This window comes from Saccostrea echinata, unplaced genomic scaffold (assembly GCF_033153115.1).
Source record: "Saccostrea echinata isolate AGI-Se365-2 ecotype Australia unplaced genomic scaffold, CSIRO_AGI_Sech_v1 ptg000012l, whole genome shotgun sequence".
NCBI lineage: Eukaryota > Metazoa > Mollusca > Bivalvia > Ostreida > Ostreidae > Saccostrea > Saccostrea echinata.
Window position 1 is genome coordinate 8,936,022 of NW_026889761.1, and position 23,123 is coordinate 8,959,144.

Here is a 23,123-nt window from a genome sequence, read left to right on the forward strand (position 1 = left end):
ATTCACCAAATGACCTTGAACTTTGACCTTGACCTTTGACCTTGACTTTGGGACAAATGGAAAAGTAAGGACATGCATTCAGCTCCAGTATCAGGTAAAAACTTAGAAAGTAAAGATTTCTTGTTTTTTTTTTTTTGTTTTTGTTTTTGTTTTTTTTTTTTTGTAATGACCTTGACCTTTGAACCTGACCTTTGACCTTGACCCAAAGGTCACAATAAGGCTTAAGGATGTGGAAGTAGTTACAATTCTTAGTTTAAAACAGGCATAAAATAAATAATTCACCCCCCCCCCCTTCTTAAAAAAAAAAAAAATCACATCAACAACAACGTAGAATATTACTCTAGAATTCAAACCAGACCTCGGATCGACACCAAATTCGGTTTAAAATGTATTATTATACCTCTATTAAGAATACTCAAATTTGATTGGCTTGTTAGAAGGCTTTTAAACTCAATAATGACTCCAAAAAGTACCGTTTACAGCAATAATGACCTAGGAATCATTGCACGTGGGGTATAATGACCGGTCAATAAAATTAATGACCGCTAAAAATGACCTGTTAATCCAAATTCCATTCAAATTAAAAAAAATATGCATACAGTAATGATTGTACATTACAAAAATTGCCGTTATAAAAATATGTATAGTATTTTTAGGATACGGAACACGATTGGCCTTTAGATGCGTCATAACATTTATCGTTTTCATTGAAATTAACTTTCGTTACAATACAATGTCAAATTCAACGAACGCAGACTCGGCTCTCTTGTACAGTAAAAGTCTGCACCAGATTGTCATTGTAGTCGGGAATGGTATCTGTGAATTTATAAAAATGCAATGTTACTGACAATCACAGAGTGTTTTAATAAATCGGCGGTGCAAAAACTTACAAGACTAGCAGCCGAAAAGTAAACAACTTCACTAGCGAATCCCGATCCCGATGGAACACTGACAACAGTTCGTAGGTCTTATACATGTAATTGATTATTTTAGTAATTAAGCTTACAAAAATTGCCTTAACTTATATCGGTATAACAAAACAATTGATTACCCCTTATGAGTTCAACATGGTAAAATAAGGACCCTCGACCTGGCCCACTCGCTGACCTGACCTGACCTCGGCCGCTACGCGGCCTCGGTCAGGTCAGGTCACCTCGTGGGCCAGGTCTCGGGTCCTTATTTTACCATGTTGACCGCATAAGGGGTAATTAATTGTATAGTATTGACCTCAGAGAAACTTTCTGGACAGTTTTACGGTGAGTCTTATAAGTTTATAGAAGTCATGAAGTTTCACGGCAAAAACTACAAGTTCTGTTGTGTTTGAAATTTAAGTGCAGGTGAACGAAGAAATGATCTAAACCTTTTATCGGCTATTTCTTCAGATGTCGTTAGTAGCATTCAATTCTCCTGATATGATACGATATTTCAATATCAAGCATTCTCTCTTTCTTTTACATTTGGAATTTATTTGATTTTTATTTAGAATTAATCAGTTTCCAGAAATAGCGATTTTCGGTAGATTTAAAACAATTCTCGCTTTCATTGTCGTCTTTCCCTTCTAAAAATGCATGTTGGGAGTTTAATTTGTGATACACATATTTAATTTAACCCAAAGAAATGCTTATTTAAATGTTTCATATTTATTTCAGGATATTCAGTCAGAAATGTTAAAATCCGAACCCGATCTTTTCAGCTTACAACAAAGCTATTTACAAAAAATTCAGCATGCTCACAATATCGATGAATCGGGCTACAGTCCATTAATACATTTTCATTAGGGAACAGTGTTAACATTTTCTCACGCAGCCCGTCCCTTGTTATTTTATATACTGCTTGCAAGTTCAGGAACTATTTCCTTTTACGGAACTTCTTTCTTCTCCTACCGATTCTAAAAATACGCTTGCATTTCTTCTATAGTCTTAAACAATTAACTGATGTATGTTATCGGAATGCGTGGCCGAATGGTTAGCGCACCTGCCTTTCAATTCAAGGGTTTTGAGTTCGAGCCCAGCTGGAGGAGCATTTTTTTTTTTTTTTTTTTTTTTTTTTTTTCATTTTTTGCATTTTTCTTCTTTTTTTTTCAGCTCAGATGACACGGAAACACTTAAAAAGGTGGAAAGGCCTCTAATTGTTCTCTGAACAATTAGTTTACTAGTTTCATTCTAGATTGTTTCAAATGCTTAGTTTAAAAAATTCCAAAAACAAAAATAGTGAAATAATATTTTTTCATTGCTGTCTTGATAGTTTGCTCTTCTTTGGAATGAAGTGTTTTTTTAAATTCTATATTAATTAATAATGATAAATTCTACATGTACAATTGCTATTGATGATGATATTTTTTTATGGTGCAAACTCCATGGTAAAATGTCAATACAATTGCATATGATTAATACAAAGGAAAATTCAAACTTAAAAGGCATGGACAACAGAATGTAAAGAGATTAGTTCTGCTTTTTTTAAGAAAAAAAAAGGGGGGGGGGTCATTTAATTTCTTTTTCAAAAGTCTTTGCAGCGAATTAAAAGAAACTGGCTTGAAAAGAAACGTGATATTTACAAGCGAGGAAGAAAGATTTTAGCTGAATTTTTCACTGTTAACTTAAATGAAAGTTGCATTGTTGTAAAATAATCCACTACATGCATGCACACACACGTGGAAAGAAACAACTATCAGATAAAATTGAGTTTTGTAAATCCCCATATCTAAATATAGCCGTAAACAGAGAGTATAACCCGTAGGCGTTGCAAAGTTTCACTTTGGAGAAACATGGAAGACAAGAAACTTCAAAACCTTGCAACATTTTCAAATTATGCAAACGATAAGAATGTGTTTGTATGTGATTTGGTGAAAATGGGATGTATTTACTTAGGGTACAATGATGCATTAAAATGTACAGGCTGTGCAAAGGTATTTTCTGACTGGAGGAACGTTCAAGATTTGGTGAAACAGCACAAAATGGTGGCACCAAGTTGCGTGTTTGCACAAGCAAGCAATGTTATAAAAACTGAACATGATAAAATGGATGATGTTTCAAATTCCAATAAAATGCAAAAAAGCATAACTAAGACTACGAATGAAATGATTGTACCTGCTGAGTACATTAAGAAAGTAAAATTTCCGTCGTACAGAAATCTTGACGGTCGAATTCAAAGTTTCAAAGAGGCACCTAAAATTTTGACAGTGTACTGTGTAAATATAGCAAAAGCTGGATTTTTCTATACAGGTAAACAGTTTTTAGAAAAGGTCAGCAAAAGGGGGTATTTTAAAAAAAATGTATTATATTTGATTTTTTTTCCAAGTAAATGCACCAAAAAAATATGTAAAAAGAAGAAAACTATTACATCTCTGTTCAAATTCTCAACATTTAACGGAAATAACTATTTCGCATTATTTATATGAAAATCATCATATGTCATCCGGTTACTTGCACTGCTTACCTATGAGAAGGTTATCGGACTTCTATGTGGTATTTTTGTCTTTATAAGATTTTAACAATTGAAAATAGATTGTAAATATTTGGTCTCGATCCTAGACATGTTAGTTTGCTCAGTTAAAAAGTTATGTTATGTTCTCTTGCATGTTGACTTTATCATTATAACCTTCTACAATAGCAATTTACAAATTGAAAACTTTTTTTTAAGAGAGAGAGAGAATATTCAGTTGCAGATCACCAACAAAGCATACACAAGTATATATCATTCTAATTTTTCCCTTCAAAAAAAATCATAAATCTAATTTTGAGAAAAATATATAACGTATTTCTGTAGAAAAGATTTGATGATCTACTCTGTAAAGGTTCAGTGGGGATGCTTTTTTTTTTTTTAAAAAAATCTTTCTTGAATGAGAGTAACAATGTCATTAGACACACCATGAAAAATTCAACGCTAGAAATAAATAATAAAAACTCAAAATTGCATGATATATACATGTAAATGAAAACCAAGAAAACGTGATTTTTAAAATTGTTTTTAATTTTTGGAAGACCATTTAAAAAAAATTATTAATACATTCAGAGTCTAAGAGTTGGATATAAATATAGCTGTGCGCAGGTGAAAAAACAATGAAAGATTTTTTTTTTCATTAGGAAATTCTTTATAAAATCAGTTAAGTATTATACTCAAATTACACGACATCCTATGTTGTTTATAAACTGTGTGAATGAAAATAGTAACTTTTTTATTACTCTGAAGATTTTGACGTGCAGATAGCATATCTTCTTTAGATTACTACAAACTACAGAATCTCTATTTACATAGATAATAAATATAAATAGTATCCTGTAATTTAGAGATGATATGAATACAAACATGTAGAGAACGAGCAGTGATCGATCTCAGAAAAAAAACGACAACAATACAAAACTCTGATTAGGGCATAAAACACAGAATCCCGGAATAAATTCCGGAGGTGGGATCGGGTGCCTAGGAGGAGTAAGCATCTCTTGTCGACAGGTCACATCCGCCGTGAGCCCTATCAATTGATCAGGAAAATCCCGTAGTCAAATTTAATATAAAACAAAGGCCTAACAATTGGTATAAAATATTTCATTCAAAATACGACCCAGTTATAGATAGTAATGGGCCGATTGTCGCCGACGATCGATTGTCGGTCGTTGGAAGCTCTTCGATGCTACTAATCGATTACAAAATAAATGTCGCCGACATCGCTGACAAAAAAATAATTTTGTAATACTTTAATTTTATTACCAAATCCATATGCAAAGAGTCTTAAAGTATAGTGCTGAATGTTTAAAATATCGAAGGTATCCATGCCATGTTGATATTTACCGTCATGATTGAATATAGGGTCAGACTAATAACAGAAAAACGGACAATATTAAGAGATTTTACTATACACAGGAAAATATAATAGTACAGACGATCTGTAAACGTTATTATAATATGGAATACAAGTCCACATTCTGGATAACTACTTTTTAAACTTGTAATTCCAAGAAATGAATACATGTAATGCAAGGTGGGACTAATATCAGTAATATTTCCATTCAATATTTTTAATGAGTTTTTTTTTTTTAAAGCAAATTCACATTCAATATATATATATATATATATTTTAGGTAAATAAATCCTATTTTTCACTTTATTAAAGGAAAAATCAATAAACATTTATGAATATAATTAATTAAATGATTTTTTTCGGTGAAAATTTGAACTAAAATCTGAATAAGTTTTAATTCTTCTATTTCATTTAACTTAAAAATTCGATTATAATCGATTATGTGCAGCCGATTATTACCGATAATCGATTATGATTTTTTCCGATTTCCCATCACTAGTTATAGATTATATTTGCTAACAAGGTCAATTAAAACGTCCTTAGAATTTGTCAAATTCTGACGTTAAACGAAAATGTTGAAATCCCTGTAACATTAACTTATCTATTGGTAGCCTGTCTGGGTTTAAAAAGAAAAGAATTTAACCCCCCCCCCCCACCCCGAAGATGCTAAATCCATAAAATATATACTAGTAATTCAGGATTTCCTAATTTAAGGGGGTGTATGCTTAATTGTGTGCACAAGTTTAGTTTTGTCTTTATTTGTTCTATATGGAAACCAGACCATTCCAGTAGCAAGAGAAACAAACATCGATAAAAAAGAAATGAAAAAGAGAAAAGAGCAATTTCAATTTAAAATGGAGTAAATGAGTAAATTAGAAGTTGCCTCCATTTATTTTTCCCATCTGTTTCGCACACAGCGTACGACACCAATATTTTATCGCTTTAACAAAGATTAATTTTACCTTACTCACATAGATTAAAAAGACGAGTTGAATATATATATATATATATATATATATATATATATATATATATATATATATATATATATATATATATATATATATATATATAATTGTATGAAATGACAAATGAAATGAACATGATTTCAAAATAAACATATAAACTATTCTTTTCATTTATGGAAAAATTACGCTTTTTCAGGTAGAAGCGATATTTTTTTCATTTATAACAAATATAATACGTATCAGGCAAATAAAAAACTTGTGCACATATAAATATAACCAAATAATATATATTTTTTCATTTATCAACTTATTTTGTAAATATTGATCAAAAATTTAGTTTTTTAAGAAAGTGAATTCCTTCAAATAAGGCAAATAGGACAAATTATAAGTTACATCTCCTAAATCATTATTCCATTTTTTTCAACACTTAAAGCTATATATGGCGTATCTGAGCTAAAAAAAAATAATAATATGAGATTGAGTGTAGGTATATATAGTATATGTTATTTACGTTCAAATTAAAATTTTCACCGGTTTTGAACTTGAGTAACCTTGTTTCTAGAGATAAATTGACTTAAAACTTTGTTATTTAAATCTGGAGTCGGTAAATAAATCGGTTATTGTTTTAAATTTTTGATATCTTTGATACGCGATTGGTTTAAACTGTGTAATTAACAGAAAATTCCTATCTTTATATAAAGTATTAAAAACATATAGAAAGGTCTTTTTATTTTTGGTTATCTGAACTTATCAAAATTACGATTTAATCACTTTAACTTGTATAGATCCATTTACAATGTATATTACGTGATAAAAATCTCAATGACCATGTCTCTATAATGACAGGTTACAGTGACCATGTGAGGTGTTTCTGTTGCGGAGGGACCCTCGGAGAGTGGAGGGAGGGAGAAGATCCGTGGGTGGAACACCGGAAGTGGTTTCCAGACTGTGAATATCTCAAGCGTCACCTCAAAACGAAATCTGAAAATACTGTTAAGGCCATCTCGGTGTGTTAGAAATATTTATCTTATTTTTTTATTCAATGTGTTATATTGTAATTAAAAATACATAATAAAACTTTCAAAAACTAATTCTGTATTCATGTTGGCCCCTATTCATTTACTCCTAAACTCTTATTTTTAAGCCATAGGATATGTTAAGAGTTCAAGTGTTTTTAATTTTGGATAGTTTTGACAATGTTGTTAAATTACAAATAAGGTGTTATTTGAAAAAAATCGCAGTGAAGTTTGGTACAATCATTGAGACATCATGTATTACACGGGCATGTTGCTGACTACAGATTTCAAGAATATTAATGACTGAGAGACCTTGAATGTCCAAATGTGACACCCTTTTTGTGTATCAAGACATCTGTATTATGTTCTATTTAAACTCGAATTCATATCTATAAACGAAGTTTTGCTCCTTGTTTTCATTAATTCTACATACCGTTAGAATTGTCCATGTTGTCATACTGAATTAATTTATCTTTTTGCTATGAGGACTGGTTTTTATGCAATTAACCCAAACACTGCAACTTTAGCTAAGGAAGAAAAACAAATTTAAATTTGTGTGGTAACCTTCTCCATCGAACTTACATAAAAAGACGGACGTAATAACGTCTTACAGGTTTATTACAAGTATATACTAGTATACTGAGTGTATAACATGAAAGAGACTATAGAGTTAATAGTTAAACGTTATACTCCTCTATTTTGTTTTATGGGTAACATATTTAGGTCCATAATATTGAGACAGCCTGACATTATCATTGCTTGTACTAGCATAAATATCTTGTTTAAGTACGCAAAAATACATTGTTTCGCGTTTCTCTATTTAAATTAAATACTCAATAGATTAAAAAGTCACTGTATTCTAGCATTCTAAAGGAATTTCATCGCATTTCTAGAGCTACCAGACAGTTGCAAAGTCATTGGAGGCAGCATCTGAAAATATTCAAACGGAGGTTGAGGAAAACTTAGATGTCACCTGTCTGAAAAATGATAGTCCAGCATCAACGGAAGAACTAATTTCCTCCACAGAAATACTGGCTGTTTTAGAGATGGGATATTCAGTAGATATAATCAAGTCTGCCATAGGAATTTGGCAGACATTTTCCAATGACGCCAGACCCTCGTCCATTCAAATTGTTAACATCATACTGAATAACGAAGAAGAATCCCATTCTCAGATACAACTAAGTGTACCCAACAAAAATAATGCTGAACCACAGACACTAGGAAGTCAAAGTTTATCTGCGATACAAGAACCTGCAAAACATTATCAAAGAAATGCAATGGCTTTATATCATTCTCCAGACCCAAAAAGCAATGCCCACAAAACCGACACAAGCAGACAGAGTCAACAAAGAGGAGCAGACTCCAGGGAAACAAACTCATCTGGAATTTCCTCCAAGACATCTCATGGTCAATTTGAACGGGTGTCACGGAATTCAACATCAGCATCGAGTACAGAAACGTCACAAAGGGATGATCAGGAGTCTTCAAACGATCCAGATAAGAAGTTTGTGAAAGAGCATCATAGTACAGAAACATCAGGTACATGTATACTGTTAAGCAAATAAAAAGTAAAAGACAATTTGAGTTGATTGGTGCATCAAATATATTGTTTTAACAAGTAGTCTTGCATGATGGTTAAGAGTTTCTTTAATACTCAAAAACATTTTTTTCCAAATTTTATCATATATTTCATGTATTTGTAATTGTAGATTATCACTCAATACAATGTGAGGTTCAAAAACTTCAAGATCTAACGCTCTGTAAGGTCTGTATGGATGCAAACGTCAACATCGTCTTTATGCCATGCGGTCATATTGTCACGTGTTTTACCTGCTCGAAATCCGTAAAGAAATGTCCACTCTGCAGACAGAAAATAAAAGGCACCGTAAAAGCTTACCTGTCATGATGAGCACTTACCTGAATACGTATACATGTACAAATCTGCTGATAATTAGTAAACTACTATGGCGTAACTTATGTCGTCAAGTGTAGTATTTGTGAGAGATTATTATGTTTTGTAGGTTTGTATGGAACCTTTCTGTAGTACATATAAGCATCGTCCATAGTCACAGATGTTATACCATGGGAAAGCTCTTAAAAACAGGATTTAGTGATATGAATTTTTGTATGTTACAGAATTTTGGTTCTAATTTATACATTTGCATTTTTTTTTTTACATCTGACATCTAGATTTTGTAGTGCATATAAATTCTTCTTTATGAATATCAACTATTTCTGAAAGAAATGCTTATAACTAAATTATAAATGTAATGAGAAAATGAAAATAAATGTTCTAAAATAGTCTTCATTAGTTTATGAAAAAATGTGATGCATTCTGTGCATCCCACCCCACCCCCAGCTCTTCTTGATTTTTTGTTTTTGCTTTTGACAAGCAATTTATTCAAAACGATTTTCTAGCAGAAAACAAACTGGTGAGGAGAACATTACGCACATTTTTAAATTCTTTTGCCTTGTCAATTTTTTTTAAATTCTTTTCAACCTCTTTGCTAATTTCACTGATCAAATCACATTACATATATTGGGAGTACATGACTCACAGTCATACATTATAATTACTTTTTCATCATACCTTCCTATAACTCCCTCAGTAAGCTAGCTGTGCTTAGATGAGGTCCCTTCACACTGGCGGATTTAGAGGGGACAGGGGATCCGCCCCTTTTGTGTCCAAAATATACATAAGATTTAATAAATCTTTTTTTTTTTTGGTGTGGCTTTTGGGCCCCTACCTCGACCCAAAACTGGTCCCCCCCTCCCCCCCCCCCCCCGTTTTCAAGATTCCTGGATCCGCCAGTACTTCTTGTATATTAAACTTCTTGCCTTTCATTGGAAAATTGCTGTAGGAAATGGAATTATAAGGAAAACTGAAGATTAACTTAATTCAATCATGTATTAGTGTTTCCATTCCTTTTAAGTGTATTTTATGCCGGTAGATTTTCGTGTGTAAATAAAACAGAGCACGTTGCTATATATATATTCACCCTCTCTTACATCGTTGAACTTACAAGTTTTGTGCACAAGAATTTGAAGAGAGGCATTATATTGTTTGAAAACATGGATCAGTAAGTAATTCGATGGTCAGTAATTTGACTAGCGATAAAATTGAGCATCAATTGGTATATTCGCTTATCGGTTGAGAGATTATTTGCACACGTTTTAGATACTCGAATGACTTTTGTGTAAAATGGAGACAAAGCCAGTCATCACAAGTAAGATTTTACACCAATATTTTATGTAAAGCTATCAATACAAAGTCTATAACTTTTATAATTTTGTTAAAATTGAATAGCAGAATATTTTGCATTTCCATTTTTTTTTCCTTTTGGTGGTTCATATCCAACAATTTTATTAAGGATATTCTGCGAATTTGGTAGATTAATTACTTTCCATACAAGCATTGGATCTCCTATGGTCTAACTGTTATTTTTCAATAAAAGAAGGTGTAGGCCTAGATACGCCCCTTTTGAATGGTATATCCATCGGGTTCGACATTCTATTTATCCTGACAACAAAACAGATGCAGGTGACTGTTCCGTAAATCATTATTGTCATGTCAAGTTTATAAACTTGACTTTACAAATGTATTATGGAAACAAAACCAATCGTAACATGTAAGTATTATATTTTTTATTTCACAACGATGCAAATTTCTCCATCACTCTCGGGCAATCGTTTTTCTGACTGGCCTAACTGTTAAGCAGTAGGGCACTACATATGTTCTAGCCAGGATTATACACATTGGGGTGTATTGTTTAAGAATAAACACTGTTATGCTGCTAACATTAAGTCTTTCAGAGAAGATTATATTGCATACAACTTCAAAAACACAAGTGCTTCAAATCTAGACATATTTCAGGTCACGGAGATCAGTCTTTATTCTCGTCTCTCCATCCCACACTGTTACAGGGACTTCCATCGGAGGCGACAGAATGGAGAAGGTTTGTGTAATGCCAGCAACTTATACACTGTCATGCACTCTTATTTCAAAGCCTTTTACTCGTTGTAATAAAATTATCTAATTTTAATCAGACTGCAGTCATGTAGAGACTTTGAATGAAACAGAAACATGAGAAAGGCATATACATCATTACATGTATCATATTCATATGTCAGCTTAAATGCTTATCAAACAAATCTGTTATAAATATGTTTAGCTTCAGACTGTAGTGTTTTTTCACAGGTCTTACAGTCGTGCTCCAAAGACTGTGTACCTAGAGGCCAGTTTTGTTCCATATGATGAGGACATTTTACCAACAGAGACAGACAAAACACTTGTCAGTCGACCATACTTCCATATCTTCTGGACTTCCTGTGTAAGCCATCAATGTGTTTAATGTAACTGGTCTGAGAATGTAAACCTAATTATTCACATCTTGAACAATGGTTTTATTCTTTGAATATTTGTAAAGAGTATAGATTACATTCTTTTTTTTTTCATAGATTTTATAAAATTGTTCTTATAGACAATATATGAGTTTCTAGTATAGAGTAATTATTAATTAATTTGTGTTGATGTTACATCTAGATAGAGCTGGGAATTTCGTATTGCGATATATTGCGATATTTTACATATTTTTTTACTGTATTGCAATATATTTTGCAATATTTTTGATAACAATTAAAATGCTCTTTTCTTATTTTATTAACCTTCATTTCTAATCAGAGTGAATAAAACTACATGTGTATTATAAAAAAGTTCTTATTTTATTAACCTTCATTTCTAATAAGAGTGAATAAAACTACATGTGTATTATAAAAAAGTTCTTTTCGATTTCACTTCAGTTCTGCAACAAAATACAACCATACAACAGTAGCCTTATTGTTTGGCATAATTGAAACCGTTTCTGGCATCTTAAATTTCATATTTTACTTTAGAAATCTCAAGCCCAGGCATTTTGCGGATATACCGGTACTCAAAAAACGTATCGCAATACAATATGTTTTGTTAACGAATCGCAATATAGCGGAATATCAATGTTATTGCGCAGCCCTACATCTAGATACATTATTTAATCATTAATATATCATAATTATCACTTTCTTTTATCTTCTTTCTAATCTTATTTCTTGAATTAAGATAAATACGTGATATTTATCTGCTCTATACTCTCACTGTATTTTTGTAATAATTGTATTTTTATTTATATATCATTTTAAAATTTTTCCAGGATTTGGATACTTATAAACAAACTATACGTGAGGAACTTGTGGAATGGACATCTGCACTAAAGAGAAAGAACATTCCTGATTGGTTGATAGTGGTTGTTGTCACAGATGAAAGTAAACTAAAGTCCAAACTGTTGCCAAGGTCTTCAGTATATGATAAAATCAGAAGTGATTTCTGTAACAAGCAGCCTGAAAGGTTTGTACTTATTGCTGATGTATATGGAGTAAATTTTAGTTACGAAGATTTCAGTGTTGTAGCCTGTTGAATTCATTTGGACTGAAACTTATAATTCTCAATTATTTTGATACCGTATTCAGAAATTTTCAGAATATGTAGATAATATGTTTTTCTCGTTTCGTATTTATACATATATTTAAGTTGATTCATAGTTTGTAAGTCCATCTAGAGCATACCAGTCTTCTAAAAAGAAAGCACTTTGTATGTGAAAATGCTTTTAAAATGAGAAGTATTCAATAAGATCTACATAAAGCATTCTCTACAATTAATCCCCCCACAGATGTGTGGCAGTCACAGAGCCTCTGAAACAGGATCAACGGATGAACGAATCTTGGCAGGTTTTGCTTCAGCGACTTCGCTCACTGTTACTTCAAGCCTTCAACAGACATCTCAACAAGTATGAGGATGGAATGAGAAGTCTACGCGAGAAAAGAAATGAACCAGGATGGAAATTCAACAACTTTTTCCTTGTTCAGGTATGTCAGAGAGTTAATGTGAGCTGCAACCATAAATAATGTACATAGACAATTTATCTATCAAGTCTTTGCCTGCAGGTTTTCTCTAAATGTAGCTAAAACTCAATGTCTATATTTTGTTTAGTGAAGTGCGTTGATAATTGATAATACATGTAGTAACAAGGGGCTTTGCATGAGACTGAGATATTATTCGTGCTGATTAAGTAAATATATTTTTCTGTGGTAGGGATCTCAGGAGTGGTTGCATTCATATGTGTGATAGAGATTCTCAGCTTGTTTGGGTACTAATTTTACTAATACAGTAAATAATAACTATATTATACAATTAATTACCCCTTATGAGGTCAACATGGAGAAATAAGGACCCGAGACCTGGCCCATGAGGTGACCTGACCTGACAGAGGCCGCTTAGTGGCCGAGGTCAGGTCAGGTCAGCGAGTGGGCCAGGTCAAGGGTCCTTATTTCACCATGTTGAACTAATAAAGGGTAATCAATTGTTTTATTATACCGATATAAGTTAAGACAATTTTTGTAGGCTTAATTACTAAAATAATCAATTGTGTATTAGACCTACAAACTGTTATTATCAGTGTTTCATCGGGATCGGGATTCTCTTGTGAAGTTGTTTACTTTTCGCCTGCAAGTCTTGTAAGTTTTTGCACTGCCCATTTATTAAAACACTCTGTGATTGTCAGTAACATGCATTTTTATAAATCCACAAATACCATTTCCAAGTACAATGAAAATCTGGTGCAGACTTTTACTGTACAAAAGAGCCAAGACTGAGTCTGCATTCGTTGAATTTGACATCGTAACAAAAGTTTCAATGAAAACGATAAATTTTATGACGCATCTGAAGGACAATCATATTTCGTATCATAAAAAGACTATACATATTTTTATAACGGCATTTTTTGTAATGAACAGTCATTACTGTATGCATTCATTTTTAAATTTGAATGGAATTTAGATTAACAGGTCATTTTTAGCAGTCATTATTTATAATGACCGGGTCATTATACCCCACGTGCAATGATTCCTAGGTTATTGCTGTAAATGGTACTTTTTGGAGTCATAATTGAGTTTAAAAGCCTTCTAACAAGCCAATCAAATTTGAGTATTCTTAATGGAGGTATAATAAATGTATTTATTAATTCTATTTCAGGAAGAACTAGCCTTCATGTATGAGATGCTAGGCCTGTTTGAGGATGCCCTGATATGATATAAATGTGTTTGTTATTTGTATTAAAGGAGGAGCTGGCCTTCATGTATGAGATGCTAAGCCTGTTTGAGGATGCCCTGATATGATATAAATGTGTTTGATATTTGTATTAAAGGAGGAGCTGGCCTTCATGTATGAGATGCTAAGCCTGTTTGAGGATGCCCTGATATGATATAAATGTGTTTGATATTTGTATTACAGGAGGAGCTGGCCTTCATGTATGAGATGCTAGGCCTATTTGAGGATGCCCTGATACAGTATGATGAATTAGATGCTCTGTTTACTCAGTACATCCTTTTCTATGCTGCAGGAAGTAAGTTATAGTTACCACTAGGCAAAACAAAGTCAATAGTAATCATGATTACTTGTTAGATTGTAATGGAAACATGCATTCTCTGTATAACATATTTTATGGGGGTTTTTTGTGTGTGCTAAAAAATGTCCACACCTTTTTTGCAAGATTTGCATCTTATTGAAAGTTTTTTTTGAAAAACTTATAAATAAAAGCATCAGAATACTTATTTCATATATTATACTGTTTTGTTGATGATTTGAATGTTGCTAAGATAAGATTAATAATAATAATAATGTCTAAATGACAGATCCAGTGAATTGGATGTTGAAGTACACAGCTGAATGCACAAAATGGTCTGGATTGTCACTTAGAAAACCAATCAACCGTGACATTCGAGATTTAATTAAGGATAATAAAGACAACCTGCTGGACTTCAGGAGCTATCTGTTCTCTAGGCAGTGTGCCCTGCTCTTCCTTTTGGATAAACCTCTAGATATTCCTAAACGAGCCATGGAGTTCTTACATAATACTGTACAGGAAATCCACAAGTTAAAGGTGATTTAAAGCACTCTGTACATTTGATGGAAAAGGAAATGCACAGAGCTACTGTGTGATTTTTTAATTTCAGATTAAAAGTTGTGAAGCTTTTGTGCAAGGGGGAGGGGGATAGTTACATCTTACTTGACATTTTGTCTTCTTGAAATGTATATTAGTAAAGAAAAATATTGATTTTGAATTATTTAAGGAATTTTTTTCGGCTTTGTTTGAGTTACTGGTGTGTAAATTACACAGACTTGTCACATACCCATATTTCATAATTTAAAAGCGTACTAGTGCTCTATAAAAAATAAGCTTAGATGCAAGTTTTTGTGATTTACACACCAATAATTCACACAAAACTAAGAAAATATTCCTTATATTTACATGTTTGAAAATAATAAAATTACACTCAAGGTTGGCATTTATTGTTGCCCTAGCTGTATCTTTACATTTTTATCAGTGTCTCTGCAGTGTCATTGTGATGTCACTTTATCGCAAGTTTCTCCATCAATAATATTTCTACGCATGAGTATATATGAAAATGGCATTCAAATTAATTTCATAGTTGGCTTAATAGAAAAACACAGCAAATATCAATATATATTAATGTCTGTTTTAATGTAAAATAATGTATTTGTGTACCGTTCATGTATGGTAATTATGAAAATCTCTGTCCATATTTATTTGTCCTTACTACTGTGTTTCAGGTGACAATGCCTGTAGGCAGTATTGACTGTTGGGTTTTTCTGAGCTGTCTAGAAATCCTCAACAAGTGTGAAAACTTCATGGGATCTGATCCCATTAAGAGTTACTCCCTATATACAGCCAGTCTCTGGGATTATGCCCGAAAGAAGGTGAGGAAAACATGAAATTGTCATTTTGTTCTTTATTTTAATAAAGGCTCAGTCAATATGGCACAAGTTCTAGTTTTTAAATCTTTCAAACAAATATTGCTTGATTGAAAAAAATTTGTGCCAGGTAAAAAAAAAAAAAACATGATTTCTGCAGATTAAAACACATTTTTCTCTTAACCAGATAAGCTTGACATCCATTTGCTTTCCCTGTCAGTCTTTTTTATGTGATAATTATGCAGTTCTGTTTATTATGATCTCTGTATTATACTTTTAAGCTGAGATGCCTAGGAGAGTTGTGTGGTTTACGACCAGAACCAGACATTGAACCAACTTCTGACCAACTTACCCTGGTGCTAGATCTTATATCTGGTTTGGCAACTAAAGATGATGATGGTATTTAATTAAAATTCCAATCTAAAAATCTAAAAAAAAAAAAATGAAAAAATAGCTTCAATAAGATAGATAAATAGATAATTCTGTTTATACAATGTTTACCAATAGACAAAGAGGACATAAAGAAACGACCTCCTGAAAAACTGAGGGAAGCTTTGTCATCCAAAGACGCCTTCACTAAAACATACCTGGTAAAGTTTGGACTGTTATGTCTCATTTCATTGTATTTTAAAAGTGATTAAATTTTGATATTTTGTTAAAATGTTTCTTTACTGTAATCCACAAGATAAGACTTACATGTATATAAGTTATTAAATTTCAGTTTCATAAACAAATACATGTATATAAATGATATAATAATTTAACACATTCGTAATGTAAGTACAAAAACTGTTTTCTAATTTATTTTTGCATTTGCAACATCTATGCTCAGAATAAATTAGAATTGATATTACAGTTTTTTATTTTGATATTTTTAAATTGCAGGAATTATCTGAGCTTGCCATGGGAACTTTTAAACACATCAGCAGGTTTAGGTCTGCCCGTCTAATTGGAAAAGATTTAGCAGATTTTTACATGTAGGTCATAAATAAAAATAAAAATTTAATGAAAAAAAAATGTCGATAGATTTTTGAGATAATAAATTGATCTGATATTTTTCTGTATGACAGACTACAAGGGGAGCCCGAGAAGGCAGAAAACTTCCTGATGGATGCCATGAAAAGTTTCCACCAAGAGGGCTGGCATCATCTTGCTGATGACATGAAATTGGAGCTGGCTAAATGCCAGAAACTGTTGGGAAACAGACTGAAATATCCTTTATTGCTTTCAACTGTATCTCTTCTGGTCACATTTTGTGGAATATCATAAATCAATCTAAAAAATAAATTTACAGGATGGACTGAATAATGCATTTTTATGTTTCGATAAATTTTTAGTAGAATAGATAAAAGAGAATGTCAGAGTTCCTTAACATTCTTACATACTTGAAAACAGCTTGTCAGGTGGTGAGTAGTCCGACCTTATCTACTGATGTGCGTCAAACATTTCAGACAGAAATTTTCAGCATTGCAAAGGAATGCTCAGGTCAGTACTTTTTTTAAGCAAGAATGGCTAACAATTATTTACAAATAGTAATTTCAGGTAATACATTTTGATGATCAAATTTTCTGCTTTTATTTCCGAATTCATAAAAAACGCTGTGTTAGATTAATAATTGATTCTTGTTAATTATTCATGTCAAAATCAGTATATAAAGGAGGAAAAAAATTGATGAGAACTTCTGTTTTTGTAGGGAGTAACTATGTTTTAAAGGCTGCTCCAATGTTTGTTGTGGAGGATGTTGTTGTTCAGGAACATTCCATTATCTGTGATCAGACTGTAACTATAGACCTGCACCTCCAGTGTGACATTCCAGAGGCTGTCCATTGCGACAGCGTCAGTCTGTCTGTCCGCCCTCATGCTGTCATTAAACACAATGTCTCAGGGAAGAGACTTCTATGTAAAATAGACAGTGGAGGTATGCTTAAAGAACAAGTGCCAAACTTCAACCCAATCAGAAAACCAGTTCCTAGTCAAATTGAGGTCAAGGCCAACATGGATTCTGGGTCTTGTGGAATTGTCTGTGTGAACTCGCAGGACTTGTTGCGACGGATGGATAGTAGTAAAAATTACCGCAGAGAGTCTCAGCAGACTAAGGAAGACTTTAGTGAGGCTCTGGTACTGCAGGAAGTGGAGCTTAAACCAGGGAAGAATGTACTTAGTTTGTCTAAGCAGGTATATGAACTTCGTATAACAACAGTTTGTTATTGTGTTTCATATGAAAATTTTGCTGTTCAAGAAAAAAAAAAAAATTGATCAGGAATCTGATTTTGCTTTTTAGTGATTCCGATTCTTTATATTGTTTTGGCAGAGAAATATTTATCATTTTGATTATTCCTTATACAGTGCTAAACATATTTTTTTAGATGGAGAGAAATTATTATGAGTATCATTGTAGAGTACATTTACAAGTCCACACAATTTAGCAATAGTTAAGTCTTGTAGTAGTGTTCAGATGATGTGAGAACCCACTGTTTTACAGGTGAAGAATGCAGGAGGTCACAAACCCCATCAACTGTTGATTAAAATAGGGGGTCTGGATTTTCTGAAGACTTTGGAGACTGAAGAATATTTTTGTGTTTCTAATATACAGCCTGTGTGTGTACTCAAACCTGCTGTTGGAGGTAAAAGCAAAAAAGAGATAGAAAGAAAAAAAATGAAAAAATTATAAGTGTTGTTTTTCTTAGTTTGAGTTAAATAAGCCTTGTAAGTGTTGGTACTTTATATTTCAGATTACCTTCTATCTGGTATAACGCAGCAAGCCTCTCTCAGTATCTCACCTGGGAGTTTCCATCTGACCCCGGGGGAAACCCTCAAATTAGAGACCTCCCAGAGCCTCACTGTCACCACAGAAAGTGATGACAACACACTGGTTGTCATGGAGACAGAGAATGGTAAACCCCAGGAGTTCAAAGTTCAGATTCACCATCAGAGGGAGAATTCAATGACATCAGAAGCTCAGGTTAGAATTTACGTTAATTGTCTCAGATTTGGAAAATTGATGACACAAATCCTAATTTTGAAAATGTTCATGTTAAGTATCATGTAGGTTTATTAACGATTTTGTTTTGTAGATGATAGTGATGTGCAATAGTTTTCCTTTACCCGTGAAGATGAATTTGACCCTAAATTCTCCATTTTGGGTCACACATAAAATACTTACTGCAGGAGACAGGTGAGAACTTCTGTCTAATTAATTCTAATTAATAAAGCTGTCTTGAGGCTGTTACGCGTAGTATATTTTGTCCTCGTTATTCAGATGATTTATGGTGCAATGTCCTTAGAATGGTGAATATTTTGTAGGAAATACATCCAGATCTCACTAGATGGCAGCACCAAGGAGAAGTTCCTGTTGACAGACCCTGTGATACACTGTGAGAACCCAGATATAGAACTGCTTCCAATGAACAAGCAAGGACAAGAATTGGTCAGTTTTAATGGAAGAAATCCTCTTCAAGAATTGGAATATAACTTCTTCTGATTTGTTATTGGAGACCGTTAGTGCTATTTTATCAGTCGCAAACAAAGTTTCACCAGCAACACTTGTGCATCACTGGTAAAACAGATGTTTTCAACTGTTAAATCAGCTCAACAGTCACAACTGAGAAGATAATTATTCCCATTCTAATGCAATTATTGCATTTTGTTTGATTCTTACATCTTATTTCGTTGAGTTTTATGATATGAATACATCACAGAGCTTTGTGTTTTTGCATCATTCTATTATGATATTTTACTATTGTTAATGCTTGTTTTATTGCCTTAAACACCAGTGCATTGGCCAATCAAAATGCAGATTACAAAACAGTTGCATTAGAATCTGAGATTAAACTGTGCAGTTCTGAACTGAATTCAGACCAAAGTATTTTGGTGCCTCTGAGCATTACATGTAAATATGATAACTGATTTTTATAGAGTGTTAGTCGTCACCAGACCGTATCATATGTCTGGCAACTGAAGTGTAACAGTCCGAAGGTCAACAGTGTGAAGTTACTGTACACTGTCCACTACAGTAGTCCTCTGGACATTAGTGAGAAAACTCACAAACTGACCTACGCTTTCACCATTGCAGACTTTCAGGTAAGAAGAAATAAATATTCAGAGAAGCAAGTTACATAATTTAGAAAGACATATCAATTTTATTAAATGTACATTATACATATTTCCTTCCCAATTTACAATTTGTGTGTGTGTGTATAAGGCCATCTTAAAAAAATTCTTTGGTTGCCCTCTCCCGACCAACTGGCTAGAAATAGCCAGACTCTAAATTTTTTTTTTTTACTTCCTGGAAGTAATTATTTTTTTTTATGTATTCTGGACAATAGATTTTGAAAATTTAGCATTGAAATTGAAATTTTCTGAGAAAAAAAATTTTCTTACCTACCTACCTACCCAATTTTTTCATCCTTAGTCAGGAGAGGGCAAACAAACATTATTTCAAAGTTGGCCTAACATAGAGCTCTTTAAGCTTTCAAATAGGGATGGAGTTATTAACAAATTCATATATTCGCTAAAATTATTGCCTTAAAAGTGGCCATGTAAGGTGTGCCTGCTGCAGAGGTACAGTTTGACCTCTGAAAAATATGTCATCATTGTTGATTACACAATACTAAATATGGTCAATGATATCTTTCTGTAGACTTTGTACACTGTAAAGATGGATGTGAAACCAGAGGAAGGGAAAAAGATGTGTACAGTGGGCAGTTTGGCAGTTGTAACCATAAGGATCACACGATCCCAGTGGTGTAGTGATACGTCACCTGTACTGTATAAAATTGAGGATAAACCAGACGTGTGGGCAGTCACTGGCAAAAGCTCAGGTAATACTAGATATATCTACAATGTACATTATTACACGAATTTGGTGATTATAAAAACAGTTTTGTGTTTTTTTTACTGACCCTTAATTCCGTTGAAGTTCACAAAGAGTTGAGCTTTTGGAAGAACCAATTAGGCAAAAAAAGGAGTAAGAGTTATCTCTCTTTTCTTGTCAGCAATGGACCGAGTGTTACTTTATATTATTTGAGACTCAGTAAACCAATAAAATTGATCAATGCAGCAGTGTTTGACTTAAGTTTTACAAGATGTAAGATGCAGTGGTAAAACGAAATAAAATAGAAATTGACTCCTTCTGGAATATAATATTGTGTTATTGTTTTTCACAGGACTAATAGACATTCCAGATGGACAGAGTGAAATTACATTGAATGTTATTCCATTAAAACCAGGACTCCTCCATTTTCCAATCCTGACCTTGTTCAGACCTAACAAAGGTAGCTAACTTCTGATAAACCAGTTAAACAAACATCGGCTTTATAAAAAACAGATTGATTCAGGGACATAATAATTATACCTTTATTTATATGTAAAAGAATAATCAGATTATCTTTTGATAATTACAGCCAGATGGTTTCAGAAAATTATGTAATTCAAAAAAAAAAAAATCAAAACTTTTAATTATCTTTTATTTGCCATATGTAGTTCTGTACTGCAGTGATTATATAAAATTTCTTTAATTTATAAACTGGATGATAACTAGCAATAAATATTTTAAACTCTCATGTTTTCAGCAATTTCAAATTCTAATTGTCATTTTTAGCATACATAACTTCTAATTTTTCAAGGTGCTTGGACAACATCAGGTAACAACAGAAAATCAGAATCGCCCACTGATATATCCCCAGATGAGGAGAGCAACCCTTATCAGGGGTTCTCCCGTGGCCAGGTGTACTATGCCAGCAGTTCTAAACAGGTGCAAGTCTTTACAGATTCTACAAAAGGAGGGAAGTCTTCTTGACACAAAATAGATTTTAGGAATGTATTTTTGTTTGGATTGAGAATTGTGCCAAATTTAAAGTTTTTGTTGACACTGCCAGATGATCTTAATATATAATCAAGGCCATATTCATTCACACCCAAATTAAACAATGGAATCAACAGGAAATTGGAAAATATAAACTTAAATGAATTTGTCAAGGAATGGAAATTGAGTGAAGAAGGATTGAAGAATGAAGTGTAATTATAAATAACATTTCAGACATTAAACAACTTTAAACTAAAAACTACTTGAGCAAAGTACCAGAATTATGAAAGAAAATATTGATATATTAACAATTCAGAGTTCAGAAATATATGTGTAAATTCTCATTTTTTCAAAAAAGGATTTTGCATTGTTTTTTTATTATGTGTTATTTTGGCTTAAAAAGGAAAACCTTTTTAGTAAATGCAATTGGATTGTATTATTAAAAAAAACTGTTAAAATCAATGAATGATATTATTGAAAAATATACAAAGTTTTTTTCATAAATGTGTATAGCAAGTGGTTTTATAGTTTATACTAAACGGAGGAATTTTTTTTTATGTAATCACAACAAATGATGCAGTGTTATGTATATTTAATTCACATTTCCTTGTTCAGTAACTGACAAGGTTAATAAGAAATATCTACAGAAAGACATCAACAAGAAACTTATCAGGGATGGGGTAACTGAAAATGTCATTGTCATTGAGTGTACTTCATTATATCTTTCATTGCTATAAGAAGTAATTTTTAACGAGTTTAACTTTGGATGAAAGAATATTTTCCAGATTTCAGGATTGTATTCTTAACACTAGTCAAAGTTTTCAACATACTTGTCACAATGCCTATACCCCAGTGCTCTGGAATTCCTTTACTTGACATTACATCTCCCATGCTCAATTTTATTCTGAATGGTTGACTTGGAAGCTTAAAGATTCCACATCCTTTTATATTTTTTTATTGATGTGGATATTGTGCCATTCAATTCTTGCTTTAGACCTAAATTTGAATGATTTTCATTCAAGGTCCTGCCATGAAGTTCCAGAAGTTACTTTATTTAATGTTCAATCTTATCTGGACATGTTTCGCTTACGAACGACCATATTTTCAGGTATTTTTCACAGTGGGCATCAATTCAGTTAAACTGATTTTTTTTGTTTCTGTGTGGGATAATGAGAATGGGATTAAAGTTGTGTAAAAGTTTTTTTTTAGATTATTGATGCATATGCCATTTTGCTTCTTATTAGGCAATAAAATTGATTAATGACATTTCTTTGTTCTATTTATTTTTATTTGGTAAGATTAATCAGTATTTCACTTGTCTTCTGAAATAATTATAGAGCATCTTTAAGAATTGCTTTGAAATTGATTATTTGGGAGGAATTTTATGAGTTTGCTAATGAAATGCACTTCTTTATTGGTTTGAATAAATAAAAATAATAAAAGCAGATTTATTTTATAAAATTTTATTGTAAGTGTAAATAAATATAAGTTCATGAGAAAAAAGTTTGTAGATAAAACAAATCCAGCTCATTTTACCCACATCATTTTGTGTCCAGCACAGCATAGTATATATGACAAAATACGAATATTAAAAAAACATTTATTTGTGAACAAAACGATAAATAACAGGAAGACAATAAGAAACAACTTAAAAGTTTCTATTTTTTTTCATACTTTTTTTTTTGCGCTTATGATGATGATTTTTATACTAATACAAACTGCTCATAAATCTTAT

General features: G+C 32.3%; 3 protein-coding genes across 3 annotated transcripts in view; all 3 read left to right on the forward strand.

Moving 5' to 3' along the window:
* Positions 1-23,123, forward strand: part of LOC133185306 (radixin-like) — a 206,109-nt gene that overhangs the window by 12,261 nt on the left and 170,725 nt on the right. The gene's annotated exons all lie outside the window — the stretch shown is intronic.
* Positions 7,961-8,763, forward strand: LOC133185906 (baculoviral IAP repeat-containing protein 3-like). Its single transcript, XM_061321198.1, has 2 exons — positions 7,961-8,321; positions 8,492-8,763. The coding sequence occupies exons 1-2, from the start codon at positions 8,060-8,062 to the stop codon at positions 8,686-8,688; spliced, it is 459 nt and encodes a 152-aa protein (XP_061177182.1). The 5' UTR covers positions 7,961-8,059; the 3' UTR covers positions 8,689-8,763.
* Positions 10,316-21,685, forward strand: LOC133185303 (trafficking protein particle complex subunit 10-like). Its single transcript, XM_061320434.1, has 22 exons — positions 10,316-10,411; positions 10,657-10,738; positions 10,981-11,113; positions 11,969-12,162; positions 12,485-12,680; positions 14,104-14,215; positions 14,505-14,752; positions 15,445-15,591; positions 15,867-15,984; positions 16,093-16,175; positions 16,471-16,562; positions 16,656-16,796; positions 16,967-17,070; positions 17,279-17,760; positions 18,068-18,209; positions 18,318-18,547; positions 18,660-18,760; positions 18,889-19,012; positions 19,501-19,665; positions 20,225-20,405; positions 20,751-20,858; positions 21,210-21,685. The coding sequence occupies exons 1-22, from the start codon at positions 10,387-10,389 to the stop codon at positions 21,380-21,382; spliced, it is 3,381 nt and encodes a 1,126-aa protein (XP_061176418.1). The 5' UTR covers positions 10,316-10,386; the 3' UTR covers positions 21,383-21,685.

What these genes read in the sequence shown, in the direction of transcription:
- LOC133185906 (XM_061321198.1), top strand. Translation starts at nt 8,060, where the DNA reads ATGGCTTTATATCATTCTCCAGACCCAAAAAGCAATGCCCACAAAACC. An exon ending in TCATAGTACAGAAACATCAG is followed by an intron (nt 8,322 to 8,491) that starts GTACATGTATAC and finishes TTGTAATTGTAG; the next exon opens with ATTATCACTCAATACAATGT.
- LOC133185303 (XM_061320434.1), top strand. Translation starts at nt 10,387, where the DNA reads ATGGAAACAAAACCAATCGTAACAT. An exon ending in GAGGCGACAGAATGGAGAAG is followed by an intron (nt 10,739 to 10,980) that starts GTTTGTGTAATG and finishes GTTTTTTCACAG; the next exon opens with GTCTTACAGTCGTGCTCCAA. An exon ending in CATTGCAAAGGAATGCTCAG is followed by an intron (nt 17,071 to 17,278) that starts GTCAGTACTTTT and finishes CTGTTTTTGTAG; the next exon opens with GGAGTAACTATGTTTTAAAG.